A 27,449-nucleotide genomic window follows, 5' to 3' on the forward strand; every position below is an offset into this window, starting at 1 on the left:
TACAGCCTTGACATACTCCTTTTCCTATTTGGAACCAGTCTGTTGTTCCATGTCCAGTTCTAACTGTTGCTTCCTGACCTGCATACAGGTTTCTCAAGAGGCAGGTCAGGTGGTCTGGTATTCCCATCTCTTTCAGAATTTTCCACAGTTTATTGTGATCCACACAGTTAAAGGCTTTGGCATAATCAATAAAGCAGAAATAGATGTTTTTCTGGAACTCTCTTGCTTTTGTGATGATCCAGAGGATGTTGGCAATTTGATCTCTGGTTCCTCTGCCTTTTCTAAAACCAGCTTGAACATCTGCAAGTCCACGAATTGCTGTGTTCACGAATTGCTGAAGCCTGGCTTGGAGAATTTTGAGCATTACCTTACTAGCATGTGAGATGAGTGCAATTGTGCGGTAGTTTGAGCATTCTTTGGCATTGCCTTTCTTTGGGATTGGAATGAAAACTGACCTTTTCCAGTCCTGTGGCCACTGCTGAGCTTTCCAAATTTGCTGACATATTGAGGGCAGCACTTTCACAGCATCATCTTTTAGGATTTGAAATAGCTCAACTGGAATTGCATCACTTCCACTAGCTTTGTTCGTAGTGATGCTTCCTAAGGCCCACTTGACTTCACATTCCAGGATGTCTGGCTCTAGGTGAGTGTGAGCGATCAGACCATCGTGATAATCTGGGTTGTGAAGATCTTTTTTGTACAGTTCTTCTGTGTATTCTTGCCACCTCTTCTTAATATCTTCTGCTTCTGCTAGGTCCATACCATTTCTGTACTTTATTGAGCCCATCTTTGCATGAAATGTTCCCTTGGTATCTCTAATTTTCTTGAAGAGATCTCTAGTCTTTGCCATTCTATTGTTTTCCTCTATTTCTTTGCATTGATCGCTGAGGAAGGCTTTCTTATCTCTCCTTGGTATTCTTTGGAACTCTGCATTCAAATGGGTATATCTTTCCTTTTCTCCTTTGCTTTTCACTTCTCTTTTTTTCACAGCTATTTGTAAGGCCTCCTCAGACAGCCATTTTGCTTTTTGCATTTCTTTTTCTTGGGGATGGTCTTGATTCCTGTCTCTTGTACAATGTCACAAACCTCCGTCCATAGTTCATCAGGCACTCTGTCTATCAGATCTAGTCCCTTAAATCTATTTCTCACTTCCACTGTATAGTATAAAGGATTTGATTTAGGTCATACCTGAATGGTCTAGTGGTTTTCCCTACTTTCTTCAATTTAAGTCTGAATTTGGCAATAAGGAGTTCATGATCTGATCAAGATCACGAACATCTATTTATGTGTAGCCATATATTTCTTTCTTCTGACAAATGCCTGTTCGTATAATTTTCTCACTTTCCTTTTGTTTACAGAAATTCTTTAAATACTCTCAGTACTGACTCTTTATCAGTTGTATTACAAGATCTTATCCCAACTTGTCTTTTCACTTATTTTAAGATGTTCTGATGAACAAAAGTTGTTGCTTTTACCTCAGGTAAAGTTATCAATATATTATTGTGTGGTTGGTGCATTTTTTGGTCTTCTTTAAGAAATACTTCCCCACTCCAAGATCTAATAGATATCTGTTCATATTCTATACTAAGAGTAATGAAGTTGTTTTTGACATTTAAGTCCATAATCTAGCTGCACTGACTTTTAAATAGTGATAAAGGGTTCTACCTTCATTTTTCTCCATACAGGTGACCATTTTCTTCCTGCTCCATTTACTGCTTAGTTCCTTCTTTCCCCACTGACTGGAGAAAGCAGCTCTTTCATGTAATGAAGTTCCATACATGCATAACTCTACCAGGCTCTGTATTTTATTCCACTGAACAGTTCATTTGTTTCCCCACTCCTTCTGAAGTGAAGTGCTGTAAGCTTCATAATAAGCCCTCATATCAGTAGGAAAAATCACCTTCCTGCTCTTCTTCAGAAATGAGATGGCTACTCTTGGCCCTTTAGTCTAACATTTTAATTTTGCAAGAACTGATAACTCTACAGTATTGCCTTCCTATTCATGAACATGGTATCTCTCTATTTATTTAGGTCTTCTTAAATTTCTCAGTGTTTTATAGTTTTGCCTGTAAAGATCTTAGACTTCTTTTGTTAAGATTTACTCCTAAGTCCTTCATATTCTCTGATGATACTGTTATAAATGTTTTCTTTCATTTAATTATATTTTCTAGTTGTTTGTTGCTGGTACACAGAAATGCAATTGATTTTTGTGTATTAACTTTGTATCTAACCATTTGTTAAACATTCCTGTTATTTATAATTCATCTGAGGATTCCTTAGGGTTTTCTATTATTCACAAAAAGTGAAAGTGTTACATCCTTTGTTCTAATTCTTGTACCTCTCATTTCTTTTTCTTGTCTTATTGGTTCTTAGATATAATGTTTTCAAATGTCGGTCCTCAGAATTCCAAGATTCTGAAGATGCTTCCAGGGTCCTTCAAATATTTGCCCACTTTTAAAAGTTTATGAAGTTTTAAAATTCAGCTTGATCTTGGTATTGAGACCCTATTAATTCACTCTCCTTGTTCTTCCTGGTATTTTGCTTTTTCTTCCCCATTTTATATTCCTTTTCTCATGCTGAAATGACCTCTATCATATCCTTTTTCGCTCTTCATTCTCAGTGTCCAGAGGACTAGAGAGTCCACGTTCTCCACAGAGAACTACAGGCAAACTCAGAAACTGTCTTATGAAAATGCTTTCTTAACTACCAGAATGCCACATTGCTCATGGGGCACTGATAAGTAACCAAATTTAACTATCTCCTCCAGAAGATAAACTATCTGTATCAAACTATAAACGAGAAAACAACACTGGAAAGACTAATTCTTTGAAGCTGGAGATACAATTGAGTTGCATACCTACTTGGAATTTTAGACAACTATATTTATACCAATAAAACCAATAAAAAACCAACACTTATACTCTACTTTTTGTTAGAAATGGGCACTTAATGAAATCTATCACTGAAATATAATTTTGGAAGTTATAAAGGAAACTGACCTCATTGCCAAGAACATACCTGCTACCACTCATTACATAACCTGAACATTCAAATGATGCAATTTCTTCACTTGTCAAGCCAATTTCACCTCTTCGTGGGATACGTTTTCCAGCTTTTACATATTCAGCCATAGCTGCACCTTCACCGGGTAACAGAGCATGGCCATAGCTACAAAGTAATACAGAATTAAGAAAAGGTTCATTATAAAAGAAAGCACACAAAAAAAATAAAATAAAATAAAAGAAAGCACAAAAAACATTTCTCTCAGAAAACAGTAGGAATAACAGTTGCTGGGCAGCATGCTGGGAAGCCTAATGTAAATTACCTTAATTTAATTAGGGAACACTGCACTGTGACCTATATTACTAACCCAGAAATGCAGAGATACTTTGGAAGAATAAAAAGACTGATGTTAGTGAGCATATATTCATGGTTTACAATTATGGATCAATTTTCCCTACAGCTGTTGTCTTTATTGCTTCTGCCTCCAGTGAATTCCTTTTCCTTTTAAATACAAAGTAGAGAAATAATATATCTCAAATTAACATATTTTTTAGACTTATGGGCAATAATAATGCTATACAGTAACAGTTCTCTATTAACTTTCATTCAAGAGGACTTTGAAAACTACCATCCTGGGACTTCCGTGGTGGTCCAGTAGCTAAGACTCCACGTTCCCAGTGCCAGGGGCCTGGGTTCGATCCCTGGTCAGGGAACTAAACCCCAAATGCCACAACTAAAACCTAGTACACTTGAAGAAAAATTTTAAAACAAAAAACAAAAACTACCACCCCTTCATTCATTCACTAAATTCTTTGTATCTATTAAACTCAAAGCTTGTAATATACAGTAAAAATAATCTCTGTTCTTGTAGAATTTATATATTAATAAGGATATAACACTAATACAATGTAGAATATATATTACAATACACAAAAGAAAATGCTGTGAGTACTAAAGAATGAAAGAGGGTAGGAATCACAGCTACCTGTGGAAGGAAGGTATTGGGAATCAGCACATGCCCCTCCTTTTGAAAAGGGCTTTGGGAAATGTTAAGGATTTTAACAGGAAGGAATTGGGGTTAGTGAAGAAACCAGGACTGGGGAAAGAAGGGAAGGCATGTTGGAGGAAGAAGTAAGGTGAAAGTGCACAGAAACTTTGAGTCTAAATAAGGGAGTAGTGAAAGATATACTTGGAAGAGTAAGTTAGGACCATACTTTTGGGAAGGCACTTTAGAGATTATAAACATGCTCTTACTTACTTCAGAGGTTTATCATCTTGAGAGGCAAGAGTTTTGGGAGCCTCTGGGCCAATCAAATCTGAGGGTTCTTCAGGCTCTGCAGGAAAGATATTCAGAAACATATTCACATTTCGACTAATCAGTTAATTCAGTGTTTTATCTGTTCTGAAGTCAAACTCTATCAGAAGAACCTACTTGATCGATCCTTCCAAGGATTCTCCAGAAACTCTTCTTGGGACTCTTTAGAACTTGAGTCACTGGAATCCTTTCTGCTCTTCTTAGACTTCTTTTTCTTATATTTCTTCCTGCATTGATTATAATTTGATATAAATTGATTTAATATTCCCAGGCTAAAGGGCATCTTACTTTTTCAAGGCAACGAAAGACTGATTGAAATTATTTGGATGCTCAGCTTACTCAAATGTGTTAGAGAATTTGTATTAAAAAATTTAACTTATTTCACTATAAGCTGGCTCAGACAGTAAAGAATCTGCCTGCAATGCAGGAGACCCAGGTTCGATTCCTGGATTGGGATGATCCCCTGGAGAAGGGAATGGCAACCCAATCCAGTAGTCTTGCCTGGAGAATTCCATGGACAGAGGAGCCTGGTGGGCTACAGTCCATGGGGTCACAAAGAGTCAGATAAGACTGAGCGACAAACACTTTCACTTTCAAGGGAACAATAAAATATAGTTCTCATGTTGTAGAAAGAGAGCAGAAATAAAGCAGTTTAAGAAAACAGCTCTTATCAATTTGAACATCAGTAATTTTCAGTATAATGGATTAAAATACATCAAATATGTTTGAATCCTTGGGCTCATGATGATAAAAACCTCAACTCATTATTTTGAAAACTCATAAAACAAGTAAGCAATTATTCCACCCTTCCTATACCAACTATACTTCAGGGTAACCAAATAGGTAATGAGGGTAGGCTTCTCATATAGAATTATTTTACCTAATAAATGAAGAATCATTTTGCAATCCCTAATGAAGTAGGGACCTAAACAAAGACTATTGATGCAGGTTAATATGACAAAAAGAGATGACCAGACATTATCTGCCTCCTGCTGGAAGTACACAGTACTACTTATGAAGTATTCCTACCAAAAACTCAAATCTGAACCTTATCAAGTGTCTAGACCTAACTATCAATCTACAGGAAATATAAAGGACAGAAAGCATGTTAAAAGGACACCATAAGAATACAAACAGCAAAATCCACACTGTAGGAAACTCTCCAGGGCAAATGATATTGTTTCCTCTACAACTAAACTGCAGGAACAAAAGGGAAAGCTATCTATTTAAAGAGATGGAAAAGACCAATCAACCAATCACAATTCATGTACATTGTTTAGATTCTAATTTGAGGAAACTATTCAAAAAACTGCTGAGACCTGAATGAAGAATTATTATTAAATATTTTATGTGGATTAATAGTACTGTACTTTTTTTTTAAAAAAAAGAATGCCTATCTTTTAGAGAAACTTGCAGCTTTATGGATGAAATGATATCTGGGACTGGTTTCAGTATAACAGTAGGGGTGGACAGCAGAGACTGTCAATAAGTTGATAATTGTTCAAGCTGAGTGATGGTTACATAGAAGCTCATTATACTATTTTATATAATTGTATATATTTAAAAAATTTTCCATAATAAAAATTAAAGAAAAAAACTGACGATCTGTGTTTCTTCTTCTTTTCCTTTTTCTTGGCTTTCTTTGCTCTCCTTTTTGTATCTTCATCTGCAAATTAAAGCATATTATAATTAAAAAAATTTTAACCCTAAAACTTTTATACTTTTGAGTAGATAAATACCTTATAACTCTTCTATTTGTTGTTATAGAGAATTTAATTCATTCAAACATTTATTGTTAGGAAATGTGCAAGGAATGAGGGACATAGAAATTAAAGCTGCACTAAGCATTTGGTTCTATAGGGTATTATTATTAACTTGATTGCATGAGATAATAGTATTGTGATTAGACAGGAAAATGTCCTTATTGTTTAAAGATGTACACAAAGATATTTAGGGTGGCAGTGTGATATTTTAATTCACCTTGAATATCTCAACAACAAAAAAATCCATATTTGAAGCAAACATGTCAAAATGCTAAAAGATGGTACACCTGAGTGACAAGCAATGTATATGGCATTAATGACACTACTCCCTTCACTTTTCTGGATGTTTGAGAATCCTCATGATGTTTGTGTTTGGGGCGATGCTTTCCAGGAGCTCAGTCTAGTGAAGGAGACAGAGGGAAGGGGTCAGTAGAATCCGAGTGACAGCGAAGTGGGGGGGCAGTGTTCTGGGCGCATACAGGAGTCTCACCATCAGGCTGGTTTGGAGAGGGTGGGTGAGGAATGGTTGACCGTGAAAAGGTGACTCTTAAGCTAGTTCTTTCTAAAGTCAGTTTTATTACAAAGTAATGCACGTCCATCCATGCAGTGAGTAGGCCAAGCCGCATGCAAGGAGAGACTGGCACTGTAGGCAGCCGGATTCTGTACTACATGGTAGAGTCAGGAGAAAGGACGTGCCAATACATGGAGATGAAAGTCACTCTCAGGCCACACAGGACCCTGCAGGAGAGTGACAGGGTACCTGTGATGAGAAATCCACAGAAATGTGTCCCCAGAGGAGGCACCCTCTGTCAATCACCAGGCATGGGAGGGCACCAAAAGACGGCTTTGTTGTGATGCAGCCCCACAGGAAGTGTCTTCCAGAAATCAACTGCTGGCCTGAAGGGTCCCCTATATTGTACCTCTGAAAATCACACAAAGCTGACCACTGAGTGTGAGAATCTCTCAAAAGAGATGCTTCACTGGGCTGATGCAGCCCCCTGTGGCCTGGTTTGGCACTACACGTCTCAGAGACTGACCCCAACTTGGTTCAGTGCCACACGCCTTGTGCAGCTACACACAACCACTCTGGAGTCACACCGCTTAGCTCTGAATCCCAACTGTGTGACCTTGGGTATGAGCGGTACTTATAATCTGCTCAGGTCCTCTGTCTCCCCTACTCTAAGATGTGTCTGACAGTGACTGTGTGGATTAAACAGCAGTAATGCCTATCAGGCACTTAGCAGGGTGCCCGACACAAAGTCAGTGCATGGTCAAAACTCTTGGTTATTATTAGTTTAAAGAACCTTTATCTGGCATAAGCTTTGGACTTTCTTGGTGGTCCAGTGGTTAAGAATCCGCCTGCCAATGCAGGGGAAAAAGGTTCAATCCCTGGTCCGGAAAAATCCCATGTGCCAGGGAACAGCTAAGTCCATGCGCCACAACCACTGAGTCTACACGCTCTAGAGCCTGAGCTCCACAATAAGAGAAGCCACTGCAATGAGAAGCCTGTGTACCGCAATGAACAATAGCCTCCACTTGCCACAACTAGAGAAAGCCCCCACGTAGGAACGAAGATCCAGCACAGCCAAAAATAAATAAAACTAAAATAAACTTTAAGAAGTAAAACTAGCTTTGAAGTAAGGCGGGCAGAATGATACTGGCTTTCTTACCACTGGAGTCTGTGTCAGAATCAGAGTCGCTATCACTATCATCAGAATACTTCTTGTGTTTTCTTTTAGATGATTTTTTCTTCCTCCTTTTCTTGGATCTTTCTTTTGAATGACTAGACTTCTTCTTCTTCTTCTTTTCTTCTACATAAAATACAAACAAAAATTACTTCTAAATTAAATTTTTTTGAAAAACTTATTTTGTACTGGGGTATAGCCGATTGACAATGCTGTGATAGTTTCTGGTGAACAGTGAAGGGACTCAGCTATACATATACAAGTATCACAAGTATTTCTGAGTATCAATTTTATTGTATTTGAAATACTGAAAAGGAAATGATGACAGGCAATTTGAATAAAAGTAAGTCTAATGTTCAACTATTTATAAATGTATTTTTAAAAATTTCTCAGTAAAAAAGCTCTCAATTAAAAAAATACCTTCTGAAGTAGAAGCTGAACTGGTGCTTTTCTTTGGCTCTTCATCCTCTACTGGTGTGTGTTCATCAGAGCTGAATTTAAAGAAAATGGTAATAAGAATCAGAAGAGTGTTAAAAGCAACCTACTGAATGTTGTTGTTGTTGTTCAGTCGCTCAGTTATGTCTGACTCTTTGCAACCCCGGGGACTGCAGCATGGACTGAATGAGACACCATTTGCAAATCATATCCAAGAAGAGATTAATATTTAAAAAAAAAACCCAAAACCCAAAAAAATGATGTGATTTTACAAATAGGCAGAGGATCTGAATAGAGATTTTTTCAAAGAAGACACACAGATGGCCAATAGGTAATGAAGAGATGTTCAACATCATTAATCATTGGGGAAATGCAAATCAAAACCACAATGAGATATCACTTCATACCTGTTTGGATGAATGTTATAAAAAAACAAAAGATAACAACTGTTGGTGAGAATATGGAAAAGAGGGAACACTTACACTGTTATAATATAACAGAATGAGAATATAAAATGGTACAGCTATTATAGAATCCAGAATGGAGGTTCTTCAAGAAATTAAAATTGAACTTCCATATCACCTAACAATCTCATTTCTGGATATATATCTGATGGAACTGAAATCAATATCTCAAAGAGATATCTGGACTCTCACGCTCACTACAGCATTACTTACAATAGCCAAAATGTTAAAACAACCAAATATCCATGAATGTATGAATGGATAAAGGAACTATGAGAAACACACATGCATACCCTACAGCAGAATATTATTTATCTTTAAAAAAGAATGAAGCTTGCCATTTTCAACAACATGGACAGCCTGTGAGGGCATTTGCTAAATGAAATGTCAAACAGAGAAAGATAAGACATGATCTCACTTATATGTGAAATCTAAAAAACAAAAAACCACCACACCGCTGATACAGAGAACAGAGTGATGGTTGCCAGAGCGCAGAAGGTGGGGGCAGGGCATGGGTAAAACACACGACGGGGATCAAGAAGTACAAACTTCCAGTTATAAAATAAGTAAGTCATGGGGATGTGATGTACAGCATGGCGACTGCAGTTAATAATGCTGTATTGCATATCTGACAGTTGATAAGAAAGTAAATCTTAGAAGTTCTCATCACAAGAAAAAACTTTTTATAACTATATATGGTGATGGATGCTAACTAGACTTACTATGGTGATCATTTTGCAATATATACAAATATTGAATCATGTTATAACATGCCTGAAACTAATATTGTATGTCAAATATATCTCAAAAAATTATAGGGGGTGGGAAAAAATAACAATTTTTTAAGAAGAAAAAAGAACTTTCAGATAATAATGCTTTATCACCCTGTCGCAAATTACAAGTTTACCTGTCAAGCACCTTGTCTCAACTCTAAAGAAAACACAGAAACAGAGCAGAGGGTAGATGCAGCTTCTGAATGGCACCAAAGAGAGAAAAGCCGCAGTCCATAGGGTAGCAAAGAGTTGGACATGACTGAACAACAACACAGAGGATAAAAAAATAAGGAAAAGGAAAAAGCATTAGGCCTTTAATAATACTGAATACAGGAAACTAAACAGACTCAGTATATTCATTTTTAAAAACTTTTTGTAATGTTAATGTCTGATATTTAATCAGTTACTGGATTGAGAAAAAATAATTCAAAATAATATAAATGTATTTCTTTCAACACTGAACACTTCTATGAATAGGAAATTAGCATCCCATGAATTACAATTTAAAGAGAACAATTAGCATGCTAAAATCCACTAGGAGCATGTTTTAATCCTAAGGTATGTTTAATGTTTTTAAAACTCAAGGCACAGAATAGCATAAATCACAAGAAAGAGGGAAAAAAAGTGCTGTAGTTAAAGTTCTTCACTTAACAAAAATTTTGACCATAGACTCTGGATTTAAACAAATGTTGCATTTAAAATATATATATATATTTAAATTTTATTTTTATTAATTGAAGGATAATTGCTTTACAATATTGTGTTGGTTTCTGCCATATAAAAGATGCATTTTTAATCACTTACTCTGGTTCTGGATTCTTTGGAGAAAGTCCCCACACTTCAGGAGCTCCCAATTCTCCAATCCTCTCTCTCTCACTTAGTCTCCTAGAAGAGATAGGCAGGTAAACTGTTTCCTAAATGTATTATAAGATTCAAAGGGGTCCAGTTAAGTCCTGTTTTCCCTCTACATTTTAAACTTTAATAAAAACTTGGTTTAAACTCAGGAACTTCCCTGGCAGTCCAGTGGTTAAGACACTGTGCTACCACTGCAGGTGATACAGGTTTGATCCCTGGTTCAGATACTAAGATCCCACATGCCACAAGAGGTGGCCAAAAATTTTTTTTAAAAAGTAAACTCAACATTAGGATCTAACTCAATATTAGGATCTAATGTTCTAATGTATCTGATGTTCTATCAAATAGTACAAACTACAGACAGCCCGATAGGCCTGGCCAGAGATTCAGCCTGGGAGGCTGTCCAGTGTGTCATTTCTAGTACATGCATCACACAGCTCCCAATCGCTCACTTCATCTTCTGCAATATGTGACAAAAATGGTCTTACATTTGGAAATAACTTCATTTGTTTATGTATCCTTATGAAAGTAAAGAGAATTCTCTACTCCTGACAAGGTCAAACCTTCGTTTTCAAAAAGTCAGGAATTAATGAAGAAAATAAAAATGAAGCATTAGAAGTAGAAAATAAAGGGACCTCTGAAAGTAAAAGAAAAGTTTTGACAAAACTTTACTTAATGAGATATAGCATTTGTTTTCTGTTTTTCCCCTAATTCTTTTTTCAAAAAGGAGTAAATTCTCTATCTACCCTTGGAAGACAAAATTATTTTGTTTGTGATTTCTTAATGTTTGATATTCCTTATAAACACACAAACAATACACAACAAAAACTAAGGTTTACTTCTTCAAACTTCAGCTGCTGTGACTCCACTTGTTTAAAAAAAGAACATTAAAGAAATAAAATCCTTTTTGATTTTTTAAAACAAATTATTTTTTTCTTCCTTATTCAGGGGAAAAGGTATAATTGTGCAGAGTTAGACTCCGGTTTCCTACTTGAAGTAACATAAAATCTAACAGAGGACATACTTATAGCTAAACTTTGAATACATACATACACGATGAAGAATGCTTGACAGGCTAAAAAGATCAAGCAGTAAAGTTCTTATCCCTCCTGCCACCCAACTTCGTGGATACTTTAAAATTATTTACCTCCTAAATGTACAAATGCAAATTTCGTCCAAGGAATTCTGACATCTTTTGGTGAGGAATGTCTAGTATGGAAACTGGATGCTTTTTGATGGACACAGCCTGGGGGTTACCTTCTGGAAATTTTAATTTGGAGAAGTCAGTCTCCAATCTATCTTAGGACTGTTTTTACTGTTTCTGTTCCCATGCACAAAATACTAACAGCTAACACTTAAGAGCAATTTATTGTGTTCCAGGCACTAAATCATTACATCTCTAAAAAGCTTTTGTACTAATTTTTCCCTTTTACATGGTGAAGAAATGAAACTAAGAGAGGTTAAGTAACTTGCCCAAGGTCACACAAGTATTAAGCAACAAAGGAGGGCTTCAGACTCAGGCAGTCTGATTCTGGAGCCTGTTCTCTTAATCACTAGACTTTAGTGGCCCCCACTTTTGGAAGAAAAAGACTCAAGCCATCTCCCAATTGTTGAAAACTTAACCTGCCCCTCAAGGCCTGTTACACTTTTTAATTTTATTTTTAAACACATACAGTATGATCAGTACAGTGCCTGACACACAATTTAACACTCAATAAGCATTAGATATTAAGAATTACAAAACACATAACTGCTATAAATGAAGTATAACCTTTAAAAATAGTGAATCACTATATTATTGTACACCGGGAACTGGAAAACACTGTATATCTACTATACTTCGATTTTTTTAAGTAAAAAAAATTAAAGCTTACAAAACAGTAATTATAATTCTTTTCCTTTCTCCTTAAACTATTCATTTTCTGCTCCAATACTTACTGTCATTAAAGAAGATCTGATGTCAATCTGACCTCATTTTTCATGCTCAAGATTGAGACCGCTTAAGATCTTTCTCAACGTAGTCCAACCTTACAGTTTAGCAGATCATTTTTTCCTACACATCATTTTTTCCCTACATTTAGTCAAACATCTTGTTTCAGAGGTTCTCCTCCCCTCCAATTTAAACCTTATATCTCAACCTTTCCCAAGTAGCTGCAAAACAACTCCACTCACTTATCCTATTGTCTCAAACCTGTTTGATCATTCAACAAGCAATGGTTGCGCACCTACAAAGTGCTCCGCACTGTAAATTTTGTGATCAATAATCTGGGCTCTTCCAAGGGCTCAGTCTACTGGGGAATGAAAACGTGATCACTAATGACAACGACACAACCAAGTAAATGCTGTAATTCCGGCAGGTCCGAGGCTCTTGACCATGCCCACAACAAGCCAGGAGGCTGGAAGGGGTAGCGGGAGGGAGACCAAGGCATTAGATGAAGGGGCCGGAGGATGAGCGAAAAACCTAAGGATGGAAAGGGATGAATAAGGCGTCATCGTGGGTGGACTGAAGGAAGGGATGAAAACGCGCACAAGTCAGGGAGAGAGCGAAATACGAATAGTCGGGTGCGGAATGAACGATAAATCGGACTCTAAAGGCTGGTGGGCTTGCGAAAGAAAGTGCGTTCGTCTCACTCACTTTTGCCGCAAGCTCTCCTCCCTCTCCTTGTCCAGGAGGCTAGGCCACGGCTTGTCGCTCCCGTAGGGGCGTGAGTAGCCGCCATAATAGGCGGACGAGGAGGCAGAAGCGAAAGGGGCGCCGCGCGGTGCGGAGGGCCGCTCTCGAGAGCGTGATCGCGAGCGCGAACGGTAGGACTGGTTTCGGGAGCCTTGGCTGGAGCCACTCAGCTGATGGCTGAGGCCATTCCGGTCCCCGGACCGAGAGCAAGAGCGCGAGCGAGAGCGGCGGCCGCGCGGGGAGCGAGAGGATTTGCTAGGCTTAGGGCTCTTCGAAGAACTGCGACGCTTTCCCCCGGAGCTCGAGGCCTCCCACTCCGGGCTGCGGGAGCCAGACACCGGAGCCATCGCTATTGCTGGGTCCCTGAATCCGTGGGTGAAGGGGGCGCTCGCGCGAGCCTGGGAAAATTCTCCGTTGCCTTGGCTCCCAGGACCAGCAGCCGTACCTCCGCCAGAACCCGAGGAAACCTTGGAAACAGTTCCGGGTACGTCGGCAAATTCCTTCCCCAGACCTAGGCGGTCCTACTGACTCAGGGACGGGATGTGTGTAGCCGTGTAAGGAAGCCGGTGGAGCAACAAGGTTCCCTCATCCTTTGGGTTCCGAATGAGGCTGCTCAATTCTAAGCTCTACATGTTCAGTTCAGTTCAGTTCAGTTCAGTTCAGTCGTTCAGTCGTGTCCGACTCTTTGCGACCCCATGAATCGCAGCACGCCAGGCCTCCCTGTCCATCACCAACTCCCGGAGTTCACTCAGACTCACGTCCATCGAGTCAGTGATGCCATCCAGCCATCTCATCCTCTGTCGTCCCCTTCTCCTCCTGCCCCCAATCCCTCTCAGCATCAGAATCTTTTCCAATGAGTCAACTCTTCTCATGAGGTGGCCAAAGTACTGGAGTTTCAGCTTTAGCATCATTCCTTCCAAAGAAATCCCAGGGCTGATCTCCTTTAGGATGGACTGGTTGGATCTCCTTGCAGTCCAAGGGACTCTCAAGAGTCTTCTCCAACACCACAGTCCAAAAGCATCAATTCTTCGGCACTCAGCCTTCTTCACAGTCCAACTCTCACATCTATACATGACTACTGGAAAAACCATAGCCTTGACTAGACAGACCTTAGTCGGCAAAGTAATGTTTCTGCTTTTGAATATGCTATCTAGGTTGGTAATAACTTTTCTTCCAAAGAGTAAGTGTCTTTTAATTTCATGGCTGCAGTCACCATCTGCAGTGATTTTGGAGCCCCTCCCTCCAAATAAAGTCAGCCACTGTTTCTTCCACTGTTTCCCCATCTATTTCCCATGAAGTGATGGGACCGAATGCCATGATCTTCGTTTGCTGAATGTTGAGCTTTAAGCCAACTTTTTCACTCTCCTCTTTCACTTTCATCAAGAGGCTTTTTAGTTCCTCTTCACTTTCTGCCATAAGGGTGGTGTCATCTGCTTATCTGAGGTTACTGATATTTCTCCTGGCAATCTTGATTCCAGCTTGTGTTTCTTCCAGTCCAGCGTTTCTTGTGATGTACTCTGCATATAAGTTAAATAAGCAGGGTGACAATATACAGCCTTGACGTACTCCTTTTCCTATTTGGAACCAGCCTGTTGTTCCATGTGCAGTTCTAACTGTTGCTTCCTGACCTGCATACAGATTTCTCAAGAGGCAGGTCAGGTGGTCTGGTATTCCCATCTCTTTCAGAATTTTCCACAGTTTATTGTGATCCACACAGTCAAAGGTTTTGGCATAGTCAATAAAGCAGAAATAGATGTTTTTCTGGAACTCTCTTGCTTTTTTGATGATCCAGAGGATGTTGGCAATTTGATCTCTGGTTCCTCTGCCTTTTCTAAAACGTCTACATGAGACTGTACTTTTTTCATCTTTGACTTGAAAGACCTAAAGGGAAGGACTACAGGCCACAGGACATGTGTCACTAAACAGCTGTATGAACAATAAGTACTGTGTAACTAAGTAAATAAACAATTGTATGTCTATGTATGTATGCATGTAAGTATAAGTTCCCAGGTGGTGCTAGTAGTAAAGAATCCACCTGCCAGTGTAGGAGACATAAGAGACGTGGGTTCCATCCCTGGGTCAGGAAGATCCCCTGGAGGAGGGCATGGCAACCCACACCAGTGTTCTTGCCTGGAGAATGCCATGGACAGAGGAACCTGGCATGCTACAGCCTATAGTGTCACAAAGAGTCAGAAACGACTGAAGTGACTTAGAAGGCACAAACACACACACCGTTTTTTTATTTCCAGTTCCAGGCAAATTAAAGGGGATTTATCTAAATTGACAAAACGTGGTCCACTGGAAAAGGGACTGGCAAACCACTTCAGTATTCTTGCCTTGAGAACCCCATGAACAGCATGAAAAGGCAAAAAGATAGGAGGACACTGAAAGATGAACTCCCCAGGTCAGTAGGTGCCCAATATGCTACTGGACATCAGTGGAGAAATAACTCCAGAAAGAATGAAGAGACAGAGCCAAAGCAAAAACAGCACCTAGTTGTGGATGGGACTGGTGATGGAAGTAAAGTCAGATGCTGTAAAGAACAATATTGCATAGGAACCTGGAATGTTAGGTCCATGAATCAAGGTGATAGAGTCCACATGGGGGTCTCACTGATAAGATGGCTTGTTGTGTTGACCTCACAAACAAATAATAAATCACAGTGATCCTTGAGACTGACCAAATTGCTCAAATGGCATCCTGTTATCGCACTGGTACCTATCTTCTCAAAGCTGGGAGACCACCAGATTCCAGACCTCTGGCTACATGACCATCCCTTCAGAGAATTGTTCATTAGTGAGGTATAAGAAGGACTCCATCAGAAAGGGAGGACGCTGGTTCTCCTTAAGGGCCAGTCACCCTCTCTCTTCCCTCTAATAAAATTTCCCTTTTCTTGCCTGACTCCCCGGCTCGCTCTCTTTTTCTCTGCACTCACCTTACATTCTGGTGCCGAAACCCGGGAGGGAAGATCCAACGCAACTGGGTGGGCTCCTCTCACGAGCCCACCTCCAGTGGTCCCCTCCCTTGGACCTTGCTGAGAAACTGAGGCGAGCTCGGGAATGGGACTTTCCACTTGCCTTGCTGGACTGACATCCACACACTGGCCCACATTGCATCCGTTGGTTACAAGGGTGAGTGAAATCCCATTCTCTTGGATCCTGTGTCTCTCGCCTGATTTCCAAGTCCTAGCACTAGGCAGGAGGATCCCCACAGCCCTCGTGCCCTTGGCCTTGTGCCCCGTCTGACTTTGAAATAGGGGACACCCATTTCAAAGCAGACTATTATTACTCTCTGAGAAAGTCCTGAGTACGAGGATGCCTTTTCTCTGGGACCTTTCTCCTCACTTTCTCTCGCCCTTGTCTAACCTCCCCATTCAGCTGCAATGGGAAATTCTCAATCCCAGCCCTCAAAATCTACTCCTCTAGGATGCCTTCTCCGAAACCTAAAAGCTTTGGGCTTCCAAGAGGCGATCAGACCAAAAAGACTTATTTACTATTCTAACACTGTCTGGCCACAGTACAGACTTGATAACAGGTCCCAATGGCCAGAAAATGGAACTCTTGATTATAATACTCTATGGGACCTCGATAGCTTCTGCCTCCACAAAGGCAAGTGGTTAGAAATCCCTTATGTTCAGGTTTTCTTAGCTCTCCACTCTTGATCCTCTCTCTGTGAATCCTGTTCTACTTCTCATATACTCTTAGCCAACTCTGGGCCACATCCTCGTAATACAATGTCTCCTGATCCCTGTTCAGACTTTTCTTCTTCTTCCTTCAACCCTTCCGACCACAGCCCACCCCTAGCACTCCCAATTCCCTTGCAGCCGCTCCAGATCCAGTTCCACAACCTCCACCTTACGTCCCCTCCTCCCTCCCTCCTTCTCAAGCACAGGCCTCCGCCACAGCAGCTCCCAATCCCCCTCCCCAGCTTGTGCCTGAGATAAGCTCTGAGACCTCAGCCCCAACCTCTACCCTGAGGGTCCCAAGGCTTTACCCCAACCTCCCTAGATCCCTTCCCATACTGGCCCCAAACAACTTTAAAACAGGAAACTTCACCACAGGACCCCGCTCCTTCCCCTGATTCATTGCTCCCTTTATGGGAAGTAGCTAGAGCAGAAGGCATTGTTCGGGTTCATGTCCCATTCTCCCTCACTAATCTATCTCAGATTGAAAAGTATCTTGGCTCCTTTTCCTCAGACCCTGATAATTATCTAAAAGAATTCAAGTATCTTACCCAGTCTTATGACTTAACCTGGCATGATATTTACATCATACTTTCCTCCACTCTTCTCCCAGAAGAGAAGGAATGAGTATGGCAAGCCTCTCAGGTGCATGCTGATGAGATACACAAGACAGAGCACACTAAGCCTGTAGGGGCAACGGCTGTCCCCCGAGATGATCCCAACTGGGATTATCAGGCAGGGAGACCTGGACAAGCAGCCCGTAATCACACTGCTTGCCTCATTGTGGGTCTTCAAGAGGCAAGGCATAAAGCCGTCAACTTTGATAAGCTCTGGGAAAGAACTCAAAGATTAGATGAAAACCCAGCACAATTTCTAGCCAGGTTAAAAGAAGTGCTACACAAACATACAAAATTAGACCACACTTCAGCAGAGGGCACCATTGTCCTTAGCACCCATTTAATCTCCCAGTCATCCCCAGATATTCTAAAGAAACTAAAAAAGGTAGAAGGCCCTCAAATCCCTCAACGAGACCTTTTAAATTTAGCCTTTAAGATTTTCAATAACCAGGAAGAACAAGCAAAACTAGAGAAGACCCAATGAGATCAGGCTAAATACCACCTTTTAGCCACTGCCCTACATGGCTCCAAGCCTCCATCAACCAACAAAGAAAGAAAGCCACCTGGGCCCTGCTTCAAATGTGGCAAAGAAGGCCACTGGGCCCGCCTATGCCTAAAGCCAAGGCCCCCTCCAGGTCCATGTCCCAGTGTAGCATAAAGGAACATTGGAAGGTCGACTGCCCAAATCCCCCTCCAGGGACCTGGACATCCCCTCCTGGTCCTGAGCAGGAGTCCTCTGACCCAGCTCTGCCCAGCCTCCTCGGACTCACCACTGAAGACTGAAGGTGCCCAGGGCCCCAGGCCCCAACTCTCATTACCTCTATGGAGCCCAGGGTACCTCTTACTGTGGCAGGTAAGCCAATCTCCTTTCTCATTGACACAGGGGCCACTTACACTGCTATGCCTGCCTAATCTGGAAAAACCAAGGTCTCTCAGGTCTCTGTTATGGGGGTTGATGGTTTAATATCTACACCATGAATAACTGAGCCTCTACCTTGCATACTTCAAGATACCCCATTATCCCATTCTTTTCTCATACTCCCAAAATGCCCCACTCCTATTCTTGGGAGAGACCTTTTCTCAAAATTCAAAGCCTCTATTACTATCCCAAGTCCACCCTCTGATCTAGCCCAGCTACTGCTTCTTAACCCCACCTCCTCTTCCATAAACACCATAGTTTGGGATACAGACAACTCATCTGTTGCCTCTCACCATGCTCCAATTCATATCCATCTCAAAGACCACTCTAAATTCCCCAATCAACCACAATACCCCATCTCCCAAAAACATCATTAAAGCCTATCATCACTAAACTCCTACGTCAGGGCCTCTTGCACCCAATTCATTCTCCCTATAACACCCCTATCCTACCTGTCAAAAAGCCAAATGGCTCCTATTGCCTGGTCCAGGACCTGAGACTTATCATCGTGGCTGTTATCCCCATACACCCAGTAGTTCCAAATTCCTATACTCGTCTCTCTCTCATTCCCTTTTCCACTACCCACTTCACTGTTTTAGACCTCAAAGACGCCTTCTTTACTATTCCTTTACACCCAGACTCTCAAGACCTCTTTGCCTTTACCTGGACTGATCTAGACAATCATTGCTCCCAACAGCTGACACGGACAGTCCTCCCACAGGCTTTCGTGATAGCCCTCATTTCTTTGGCCAAGCTCGAGCATCAGACCTAATCTCTCTTGAGCTTACTCCAAGTACTGTCCTTCAATATGTGGATGATCTCCTTTGTAGTCCTTTGCTTACATATTCTCAACAACACTCTATAAAATTCCTTAATTTTCTAGCTGATCGAGGCTATCAAGTATCTCCCATCAAGGTTCAGCTCTCTCTTCCTAGAGTCACCTATCTCAGAGTCCTTTTAACACCAACAAAAAGATATATTACTACCAATAGAAAGTCCCTTATATCCACCCTACCACTCCCTACCTCAGAAATAGAGATCCAGTCCTTCTTGGGGTTAGCTGGATATCTACACCTCTGGATTCCTAATTTGGCCCTCTTGGCACAACCCCTATATCAAGCCAAGGAGATCTTTCAGAACCCCTAGAGTTAAAATCAAATATATGTTCAGCCGTTAACATCCTTAAGCAAGCCATTCTCTCAGCCCCAGCTCTAACACTTTCCTGACCTTTCTCGCCCCTTTATACTCTACACTACTGAGAGAAACAAAATTGCCCTAGGAGTTTTGGGACAAAATCAGGGCCCTCCTTCACCCCTGTTGCTCATCTGTCAAAGCAATTAGATACCACAATTCAAGGATGGCCAGCCTGCCTACATGCCCTGGCAGCGCAGCTGCACTCCTCACTCAGGAAAGTAAAAAACTTACTTTTGGAGAACCTGTTGTCATTTGTTCACCAGATGACTTTAAGGACTTACTTTCTCACAAATCCATGACCCTTCTATCTCCTTCAGGCATTCAACTAATTCATGTCACCCTTCTTGAATCTCCTGAGTTTTCCTTTGACTGCTATCCTACTCTAAACCCTGCCACACTTATCCCTAATTCTTCTGAGCCCCCTATTCATACTTGCAAAGAGGCATTAGAAGACCTGATGCCCCATTTTCCCCACATTTCCTCAACCCCTTTAAATAACCCTGACTTTACTTGGTATATTGATGGCAACTCCTCTATGACATCAAAAGGAAAAAAAGTAGCTGTATATGCAATTGTCTCTGACACCGAAATTATTGAATCCCAACCTCTCCCCTGAGGAACCCCTTCCCAAAAGGCAGAACTTATTGCACCAACTAGACCTCTTACCCTCGCAGCTAACAAGAGAGCAGATATATACACAGACTCTAAATACACTTTCCACATCATACACTCGCATGCTGCCATTTTGGAGGGAACAAGGGCTCCTATCTACTAAAGGCTCTCCCATAACTAATGCCTCGCTTATACTCCAACTTTTAAAAGTAGCTAACGTGCCAAGTGAAGTAGGCATCATACATTGCCAAGGTCACCAGGTGACCTCAGGCTCCATTTCACGGGGCAACAATGCCGCAGACAGAGAAGCAAAACAAGCCTCACTCCAATCATCACCACAACAACTTATAGTAACCCCCAACTTAAAGCCCCTTTACCTCCCTGAAGAAAAAACAATTATTACAAGATTATTACAAGAGGGAGCACAACCACAAGGAGACTGGTTACAAAAACAGGGCCACCATGTCCTTCCCCAATCTCAGCACAAAGATTCTTCATCAGGCCCTACACATAGGCACTAAACCTCTTTATCATCTCTTAAAACCTCTTATCACCATCTTTCACTCCTACAACAAATCACTCACTCTTGCATTATCTGCTCCTCAGTCTCACCACAGAGAGCCCTAAAGCCTATTCCCTCATTCCCAACAAATGAGGCTCGAGGTCATATCCCAGGAGAGGACTGGCAAATTGACTTCATTCACATGCCTCCAACACGAAAAATAAAACTCATGCTCACTGTAGTACACACATTTTTGGGGTGGATTAAAGCTTTTCCTATGAGATCAAAAACTGCCTCAGGGGTTAACACAGTTTCTCATATGAGAAATCATCCCTCGCTTTGGCCTCCCACTCTCCAATCCGATAATGGGCCAGCTTTAATCTCCCAAATCACTCAACAGGCAGCCCAATCCCTTGGCATAACCTGGAAATTACATATTCCTTACAGAACCCAATCAACGGGAAAAGTAGAAAAGGCAAATTCTATTCTCAAAATGGACCTAAGCAAACACTAGAACTACAAAGGCCATGGACTGAACTCCTTCCCATGGCTTTGGCTCACGTTAGGGCTACGCCACATGGACTCCCTTTTCTCTTAGGTCAGTTCCCTACTGCCAACCCCTTGCTGGAGATTATCTTCCCATCCTTAACCTTATTCGACACCTCATGAGAGAACATGCAGATCGCTCTCTCCCAAAGCCTGATCAAACGAATTCAGCTGACTTAACACTCATACACAGGGACCTCAGTCAGTCAGTCAGTTCAGTCACTCAGTCGTGTCCAACTCTTTGCGACCCCATGGACTGCAGCACGCCAGGCCTCCCTGTCCATCACCAACTCCCGGAGTTCACCCAAACTCATGTCCATTGAGTTGGTGATGCCATCCAATCATCACATCCTTTGTCATCTCCTTCTCCTCTGCCTTCAGTCTTTCCCAGCATCACGGTCTTTTCAAATGAGTCAGCTCTTCACATCAGGTGGCCAAAGTATTGGAGTTTCAGCTTCAACATCAGTCCTTCCAATGAACACCCAGGACTGATCTCCTTTAGGATTGACTGGCTGGATCTCCTGCAGTCCAAGGGACTCTCAAGAGTCTTCTCCAACACCACAGTTCAAAAGCATCAATTCTTCAGCACTCAGCTTTCTTTATACTCCAACTCTCACATCCATACATGACTACTGGAGAAACCATAGCTTTGACTAGATGGACCTTTGTTGACAAAGTAATGTCTCTGCTTTTTAATATGCTGTCTAGGTTTGTCACAACTTTTCTTCCAAGGAGTAAGTGTCTTTTAATTTCATGGCTGCAATCACCATCTGCAGTAATTTTGGAGCCCAAGAAAATAAAGTCTCTCACTGTTTCCACTGTTTCCCCATCTATTTGCCATGAAGTGATGGGACTGGATGCCTTGATCTTAGTTTTCTGGATATTGAGTTTTAAACCAGATTTTGCACTCTCCTCTTTCACTTCCATCAAGAGGCTCTTTAGTTCTTCCTCACTTTCTGCTATAAGAGTGGTGTCATCTGCATATCTGAGGTTACTGATATTTCTCCCGGCAATCTTGATTCCAGCTTGTGCTTCATCCAGCCCAGCATTTCTCATGATGTACTCTGCATATAAGTTAAATAAGCAGGGTGACAATATACAGCCTTGACATACTCCTTTTCCTATTTGGAACCAGTCTGTTGTTCCATGTCCAGTTCTAACTGTTGCTTCCTGACCTGCATACAGGTTTCTCAAGAGGCAGGTCAGGTGGTCTGTTGTTCCCATCTCTTTCAGAATTTTCCACAGTTTATTGTGATCCACACAGTCAAAAGTTTTGGCATAGTCAATAAAGCAGAAATAGATATTTTTCTGGAACTCTCTTGCTTCTTCAATGATCCAGAGGATGTTGGCAATTTGATCTCTGGTTCCTCTGCCTTTTCTAACACCAGCTTGAAAATCTGGAAGTTCACAGTTCATGAATTGCTGAAGCCTGGCTTGGAGAATTTTGAGCATTATTTTCCTAGCATGTGAGATGAGTGCAATTGTGCGGTAGTTTGAGCATTCTTTGGCATCACCTTTCTTTGGGATTGGAATGAACACTGACCTTTTCCAGTCCTGTGGCCACTGCTGAGTTTTCCAAATGTGCTGGCATATTGAGTGCAGCACTTTCACAGCATCATCTTCCAGGATTTGAAATAGCTCCACTGGAATTCCATCACCTCCACTAGCTCTGTTCATAGTGATGCTTTCTAAGGCCCACTTGATGTCACATTCCAGGATGTCTGGCTCTAGGTGAGTGATCACACCATCGTGATTATCTGGGTTCTGAAGATCTTTTTTGTACAATTCTTCTGTGTATTCTTGCCACCTCTTCTTAATATCTTCTGCTTCTGTTAGGTCCATACCATTTCTGTCCTTTATTGAGCCCATCTTTTCATGAAAAGCTCCCTTGGTATCTCTAATTTTCTTGAAGAGATCTCTAGTCTTTCCTATTCTATTGTTTTCTTCTATTTCTTTGCATTGATCACCGAGGAAGGCTTTCTTATCTCTCCTTGGTATTCTTTGGAACTCTGCATTCAAATGGGTATATCTTTCCTTTCCTCCTTTGCTTTTCGGTTCCCTTCTTTTCACAGCTACTTGTAAGGCCTCCTCAGGCAGCCATTTTGCTTTTTTGCATTTGTTTTTCTTGGGGATGGTCTTGATCCTTGTCTCCTGTACAATGTCACAAACCTCCATCCATAGTTCATCAGACACTCTGTCTATCAGGTAAGAGAAACCCAAGTAAGACAGTAGGCGCTGAGAGAGGGCATCAGAGGGCAGACAGACTGAAACAACAATCACAGACAACTAGCTAATCTGATCACACGGACCACAGCTTATCTAACTCAATGAAACTAAGCCATGCCATGTGGGGCCACCCAAGATGGACGGGTTATGATGGAGATGTCTGAGAGAATATGGTTCACTGGAGAAAGGAATGGCAAACCACTTCAGTATTCTTGCCTTGAGAACCCCATGAACAGTATGAAAAGGCAAAACGATAAGATACTGAAAGGGGAACTCCCCGGGTCAGTAGGTGCCCAAGATGCTACTGGAGATCAGTGGAGAAATAACTCCAGAAAGAATGAAGGGATGGAGCCAAAGCAAAAACAGCACCCAGTTGTGGTTGTGACTGGTCATAGAAGCAAGTTCCGATAGTGTAATGAGCAATACTGCATAGGAACCTGGAGTGTTAGGTCCATGAATCAAGGCAAATTGGAAGTGGTCAAACAGGAGATGGCAAGAGTGAATGTCGATATTCTAGGAATCAGTGAACTAAGACTGGAATGGGTGAATTTAACTCAGATAACCATTATATCTACTACTGTGGGCAGGAACCCCTTAGAAGAAATGGAGTAGCCATCCTAGTCAACAAAAGAGTCCAAAATGCAGTACTTGGTTGCAATGTCAAAAACGACAGAATGATCTCTGTTCATTTCAAAGGGAAACCATTCAACATCACGGTAATCCAAGTCTATGCCCCAACCAGTAACGATGAAGAAGCTGAAGTTGAACGGTTCTATGAAGACCTACAAGACCTTTTAGAACTAACACCCCCAAAAGATGTCCTTTTCATTATACGGGACTGGAATGCAAAAGTAGGAAGTCAAGCGATACTTGGAGTAACAGGCAAATTTGGCCTTGGAGTACAAAATGAAGCAGGGCAACAGCTAATAAAGTTTTGCCAAGAGAATACACTCACTGGTCATAGCAAACACCCTCTTCCAACAACACAAGAGTAGACTCTACACATGGATATCATCAGATGGTCAACACTGAAATCAGATTGATTATATTCTTTGCAGCCAAAGATGCAGAAGCTCTATACAGTCAGCAAAAACAAGACTGGGAGCTGACTGCGGCTCAGATAATGAACTCCTTATTGCCAAATTCAGACAGAAATTGAAGAAAATGGGCAAAACCACTAGACCATTCAGATAATGGCGACCTTCTTCAAAAGATCCCAGGCATGTACTGCTACACTCAGTGCCCCCAACCCTGCAGCAGGCCACCACTGACCCACGCCTCCACTGGAGACTCCCGGACACAAACAGGCAAGTCTGGGTCACTCTTGTGAGGTCACTGCTCCTTTCTCCTGGGTCCTGGTGCACAAGGTTCTGTGTGTGCCCTCCAAGAGTCTATTTCCCAGTCCTGTGTAAGTTCTGGCAGCTCTATGGTGGGGTTAATGGCAACCTCCTCCAAGAGGACTTATGTTATACCCAAGTCTGCTGTACACAGAGCCCGTCCCTGTGGCAGAAAAACAAATATTGATAAGTAAAACAAAAATAGATGTATTGATTACTAATTGGACTGGGATTTCCCCTACTTACCTTTTTCACAATAGGACTTTACTCTGTGTCTCCCCCTGAGTGGACTATCATTCTAAAGCTTTCCCTCTGTTTTACCTACTCCTCCATAGTTCTTGTTTTTTGGGGCGTGGCCCTCCACTACTGTGATCAGCCTAGATGAATTCATTATCCACTTTCCTTCACATAGTAACACAAGCCCTTACCTTTCCTGGAAACACCACTGTTACTGATCTCCCCTTATTCCTTGACTTTATAACTGATCTCTGGCTCCACGGAGATTTCATAGCATTCACACCTACCCAAATTGATTTCTACACCTGGATTCTTATTTTTATCATTTTTTCGCCTTAGACATGAGACACCACATCATGATTTTACTCTTACTCCCTCTTCTTTTACAGTTCAAACTTCACATTAATACCCTATCTATAACTCGCCCTGCCCCAAACCTTGCCTGCTGCTGCTGCTGCTAAGTCGCTTCAGTCGTGTCCGACTCTTGGACCCCATAGACGGCAGCCCACCAGGCTCCTCCGTCCCTGGGATTCTCCAGGCAAGAATACTGGAGTGAGTTGCCATTTCCTTCTCCAATGCATGCATGCATGCTAAGTTGCTTCATTCGTGTCTGACTCTATGCGACCCTATGGATAGCAGCCCACCAGGCTCTTCTGTCCACAGGATTCTCTAGGCAAGAATACTGGAGTGGGTTGCCATTTCCTTCTCAAAAACCTTGTCTACCTATTCATAACTTTACATCTGACTCATCGTTTACTCAACACCTCAAACCCAACCCTGGCCAGGCCAATTAAGTAACATGTTTCATATCAAAGGCATTGCTTTTAATACAAAGAATTGATGCTTTGGACTGTGGTGTTGGAGAAGACTCTTGGGAGCCTGTTGGACTGCAAGGAGATAAAACCAATCAATCCTAAAGGAAATCAGTCCTGAATATTCATTGGAAGGACTGATGCTGAAGCTGAAACTCCAATACTTTGGCCACCTGATGCGAAGAACTGACTCATTGGAAAAGACCCTGTTGCTAGGAAAGATTGAAGGCAGGAGAAGAAGGGGATGACAGAGGATGAGATGGTTGGATGGCATCACCAACTCGATGGACATGAGTTTGAGCAAGCTCTGGGAGTTGGTGATGGACAGGGACACCTGGCATGCTGCAGTCCATGGGGTCGCAAAGAGTCAGACATGACTGAGCAACTGAACTGAACTGAATTTGGAAATGCCACACTATTTTGATTAGAGTAGATTTATAGTGAGTCTTGAAGTTGGATAGTGTCAGTCTTCTGGCTTTGTTCTTCTTCAGTATTAATTTGGCCATTCTGGGTCTTCTGCCTTTACATATAAATTTTAGGATCAGTTTGTCAGTTTCTCTAAGGTAACTTGCTGGAATTTTGATTGGGATTGTGTTCAATCTATAGATCAAGTTGGGAAGAACTTACTTCTTAACATTATCAAGTCTTCCTATCCATAAATGTAGAATATCTCTTCATTTATTCAGATCTACTTTTGACTTCTTACATCAGAGTTTTATAGTTTTCCACATATAGATATTGAGATATTGCATATATTTTCTTAAGTTTATACACAAGTATCTCAGGTTTGAGGTGCTAATATAAATGGTGTGTAGGGTTTTGTTTTTAAGGTTAAGTTTTTTAAAAAATATATATATTTATTTTTATTTATTTGTCTTTGATGGGTCTCAGACATGGCATGCAGAATCTTTAGTTGCTGCATGTGGGATCTGGTTCCCTGACCAGGGATTGAACCCAGGCCCCCTGCACTGGGAATGTAGAGTCTTAGCCACTGGACTACGAGGGAAGTCCCATACCTTTTAAATTGTCTACAGTTCTTGAATATTCTTTTCTGTTATTTTAAATTCTTTTTTCTCTTTGCTTATCATTTTAGGATATTTCCATTATCATATTGGGATGTTTCTATTGTTTTATCTTTTACCTCACTAATTTTTACCTGCCTCATCCTGTCTTTTGATAAACCCATCAAAGATATTTTTCATTTCTGTCACAGTGTTTTTGATTTCTAACTTTTCCCTTTGATTCTTTCTTAGAGTTTTTATCATCTCCAGCTTACATTACTCATCTGTTCTTGTATCTTGTCCACTTTTTTCACTACAACCCTTAGTATATTAATCATAGTTATTTTAAGTTCTAGATTCAATAATTACAAAAATTTCTGCCATATTTTAGTCTGGCTCTGATGCCTGCTTTCTCTCTTTTGAATGTTTCTTTTTATTTTTAGCATGTATTGTAAATTTTTATTGAAAGCCAGTCATGATGTATTGGATAAAAGAACTGGAGTAGATATTTTTTTCTTGTGAGGTTTTTTTTTTGTGTTTATCTGTCTAGGAATTAGGCTGTGTTTACTGTTGGTGGTAGGTGTCAGAGTCTAAAATTTCCACTAGCATCCTTATTCATCTCCCCTGTCATCTTTGTGTTTCCTTAGAGGCTTCTTCTTCTTCTTTTTTTTTTTTAAAAAAAGATTATTTATTTACTATTTGGCTGTGGTGGGGTCTTTGATGGATCATGGGGGATCTTTTTATTGTGGTGCTTGGGCTCAATAGTTGTGGCACTCAGGCTTAGCTGCCTTGAGACA

At 41.1% G+C, this 27,449-nt stretch overlaps 1 protein-coding gene and 1 long non-coding RNA gene across 2 annotated transcripts in view; one reads left to right on the forward strand and one right to left on the reverse strand.

The window, feature by feature from the left end:
- Positions 1-13,463, reverse strand: part of LOC120881455 (NFKB activating protein) — a 19,447-nt gene extending 5,984 nt beyond the window's left edge. Inside the window, exons 1-8 of the mRNA XM_040265158.1 lie at positions 12,929-13,463; positions 10,243-10,323; positions 8,187-8,257; positions 7,752-7,892; positions 5,921-5,984; positions 4,436-4,545; positions 4,262-4,337; positions 3,019-3,168 (exon numbers count right to left, since the gene is read on the reverse strand). Coding sequence (XP_040121092.1) covers positions 3,019-3,168; positions 4,262-4,337; positions 4,436-4,545; positions 5,921-5,984; positions 7,752-7,892; positions 8,187-8,257; positions 10,243-10,323; positions 12,929-13,314 — 1,079 coding nt within the window. The 5' untranslated portion in view covers positions 13,315-13,463. The remainder of the gene's footprint in view (positions 1-3,018; positions 3,169-4,261; positions 4,338-4,435; positions 4,546-5,920; positions 5,985-7,751; positions 7,893-8,186; positions 8,258-10,242; positions 10,324-12,928) is intronic.
- Positions 10,863-26,878, forward strand: LOC120881460. The gene is made up of 3 exons (XR_005725310.1): positions 10,863-11,065; positions 14,988-14,989; positions 26,865-26,878. It is a non-coding gene; the product is annotated as an uncharacterized LOC120881460 (long non-coding RNA).
- The last annotated feature ends 571 nt before the right edge of the window (positions 26,879-27,449 follow it).

This window comes from Oryx dammah, unplaced genomic scaffold (genome assembly GCF_014754425.2).
Source record: "Oryx dammah isolate SB20612 unplaced genomic scaffold, SCBI_Odam_1.1 HiC_scaffold_23, whole genome shotgun sequence".
In the NCBI taxonomy this organism is placed as follows: Eukaryota; Metazoa; Chordata; class Mammalia; order Artiodactyla; family Bovidae; genus Oryx; species Oryx dammah.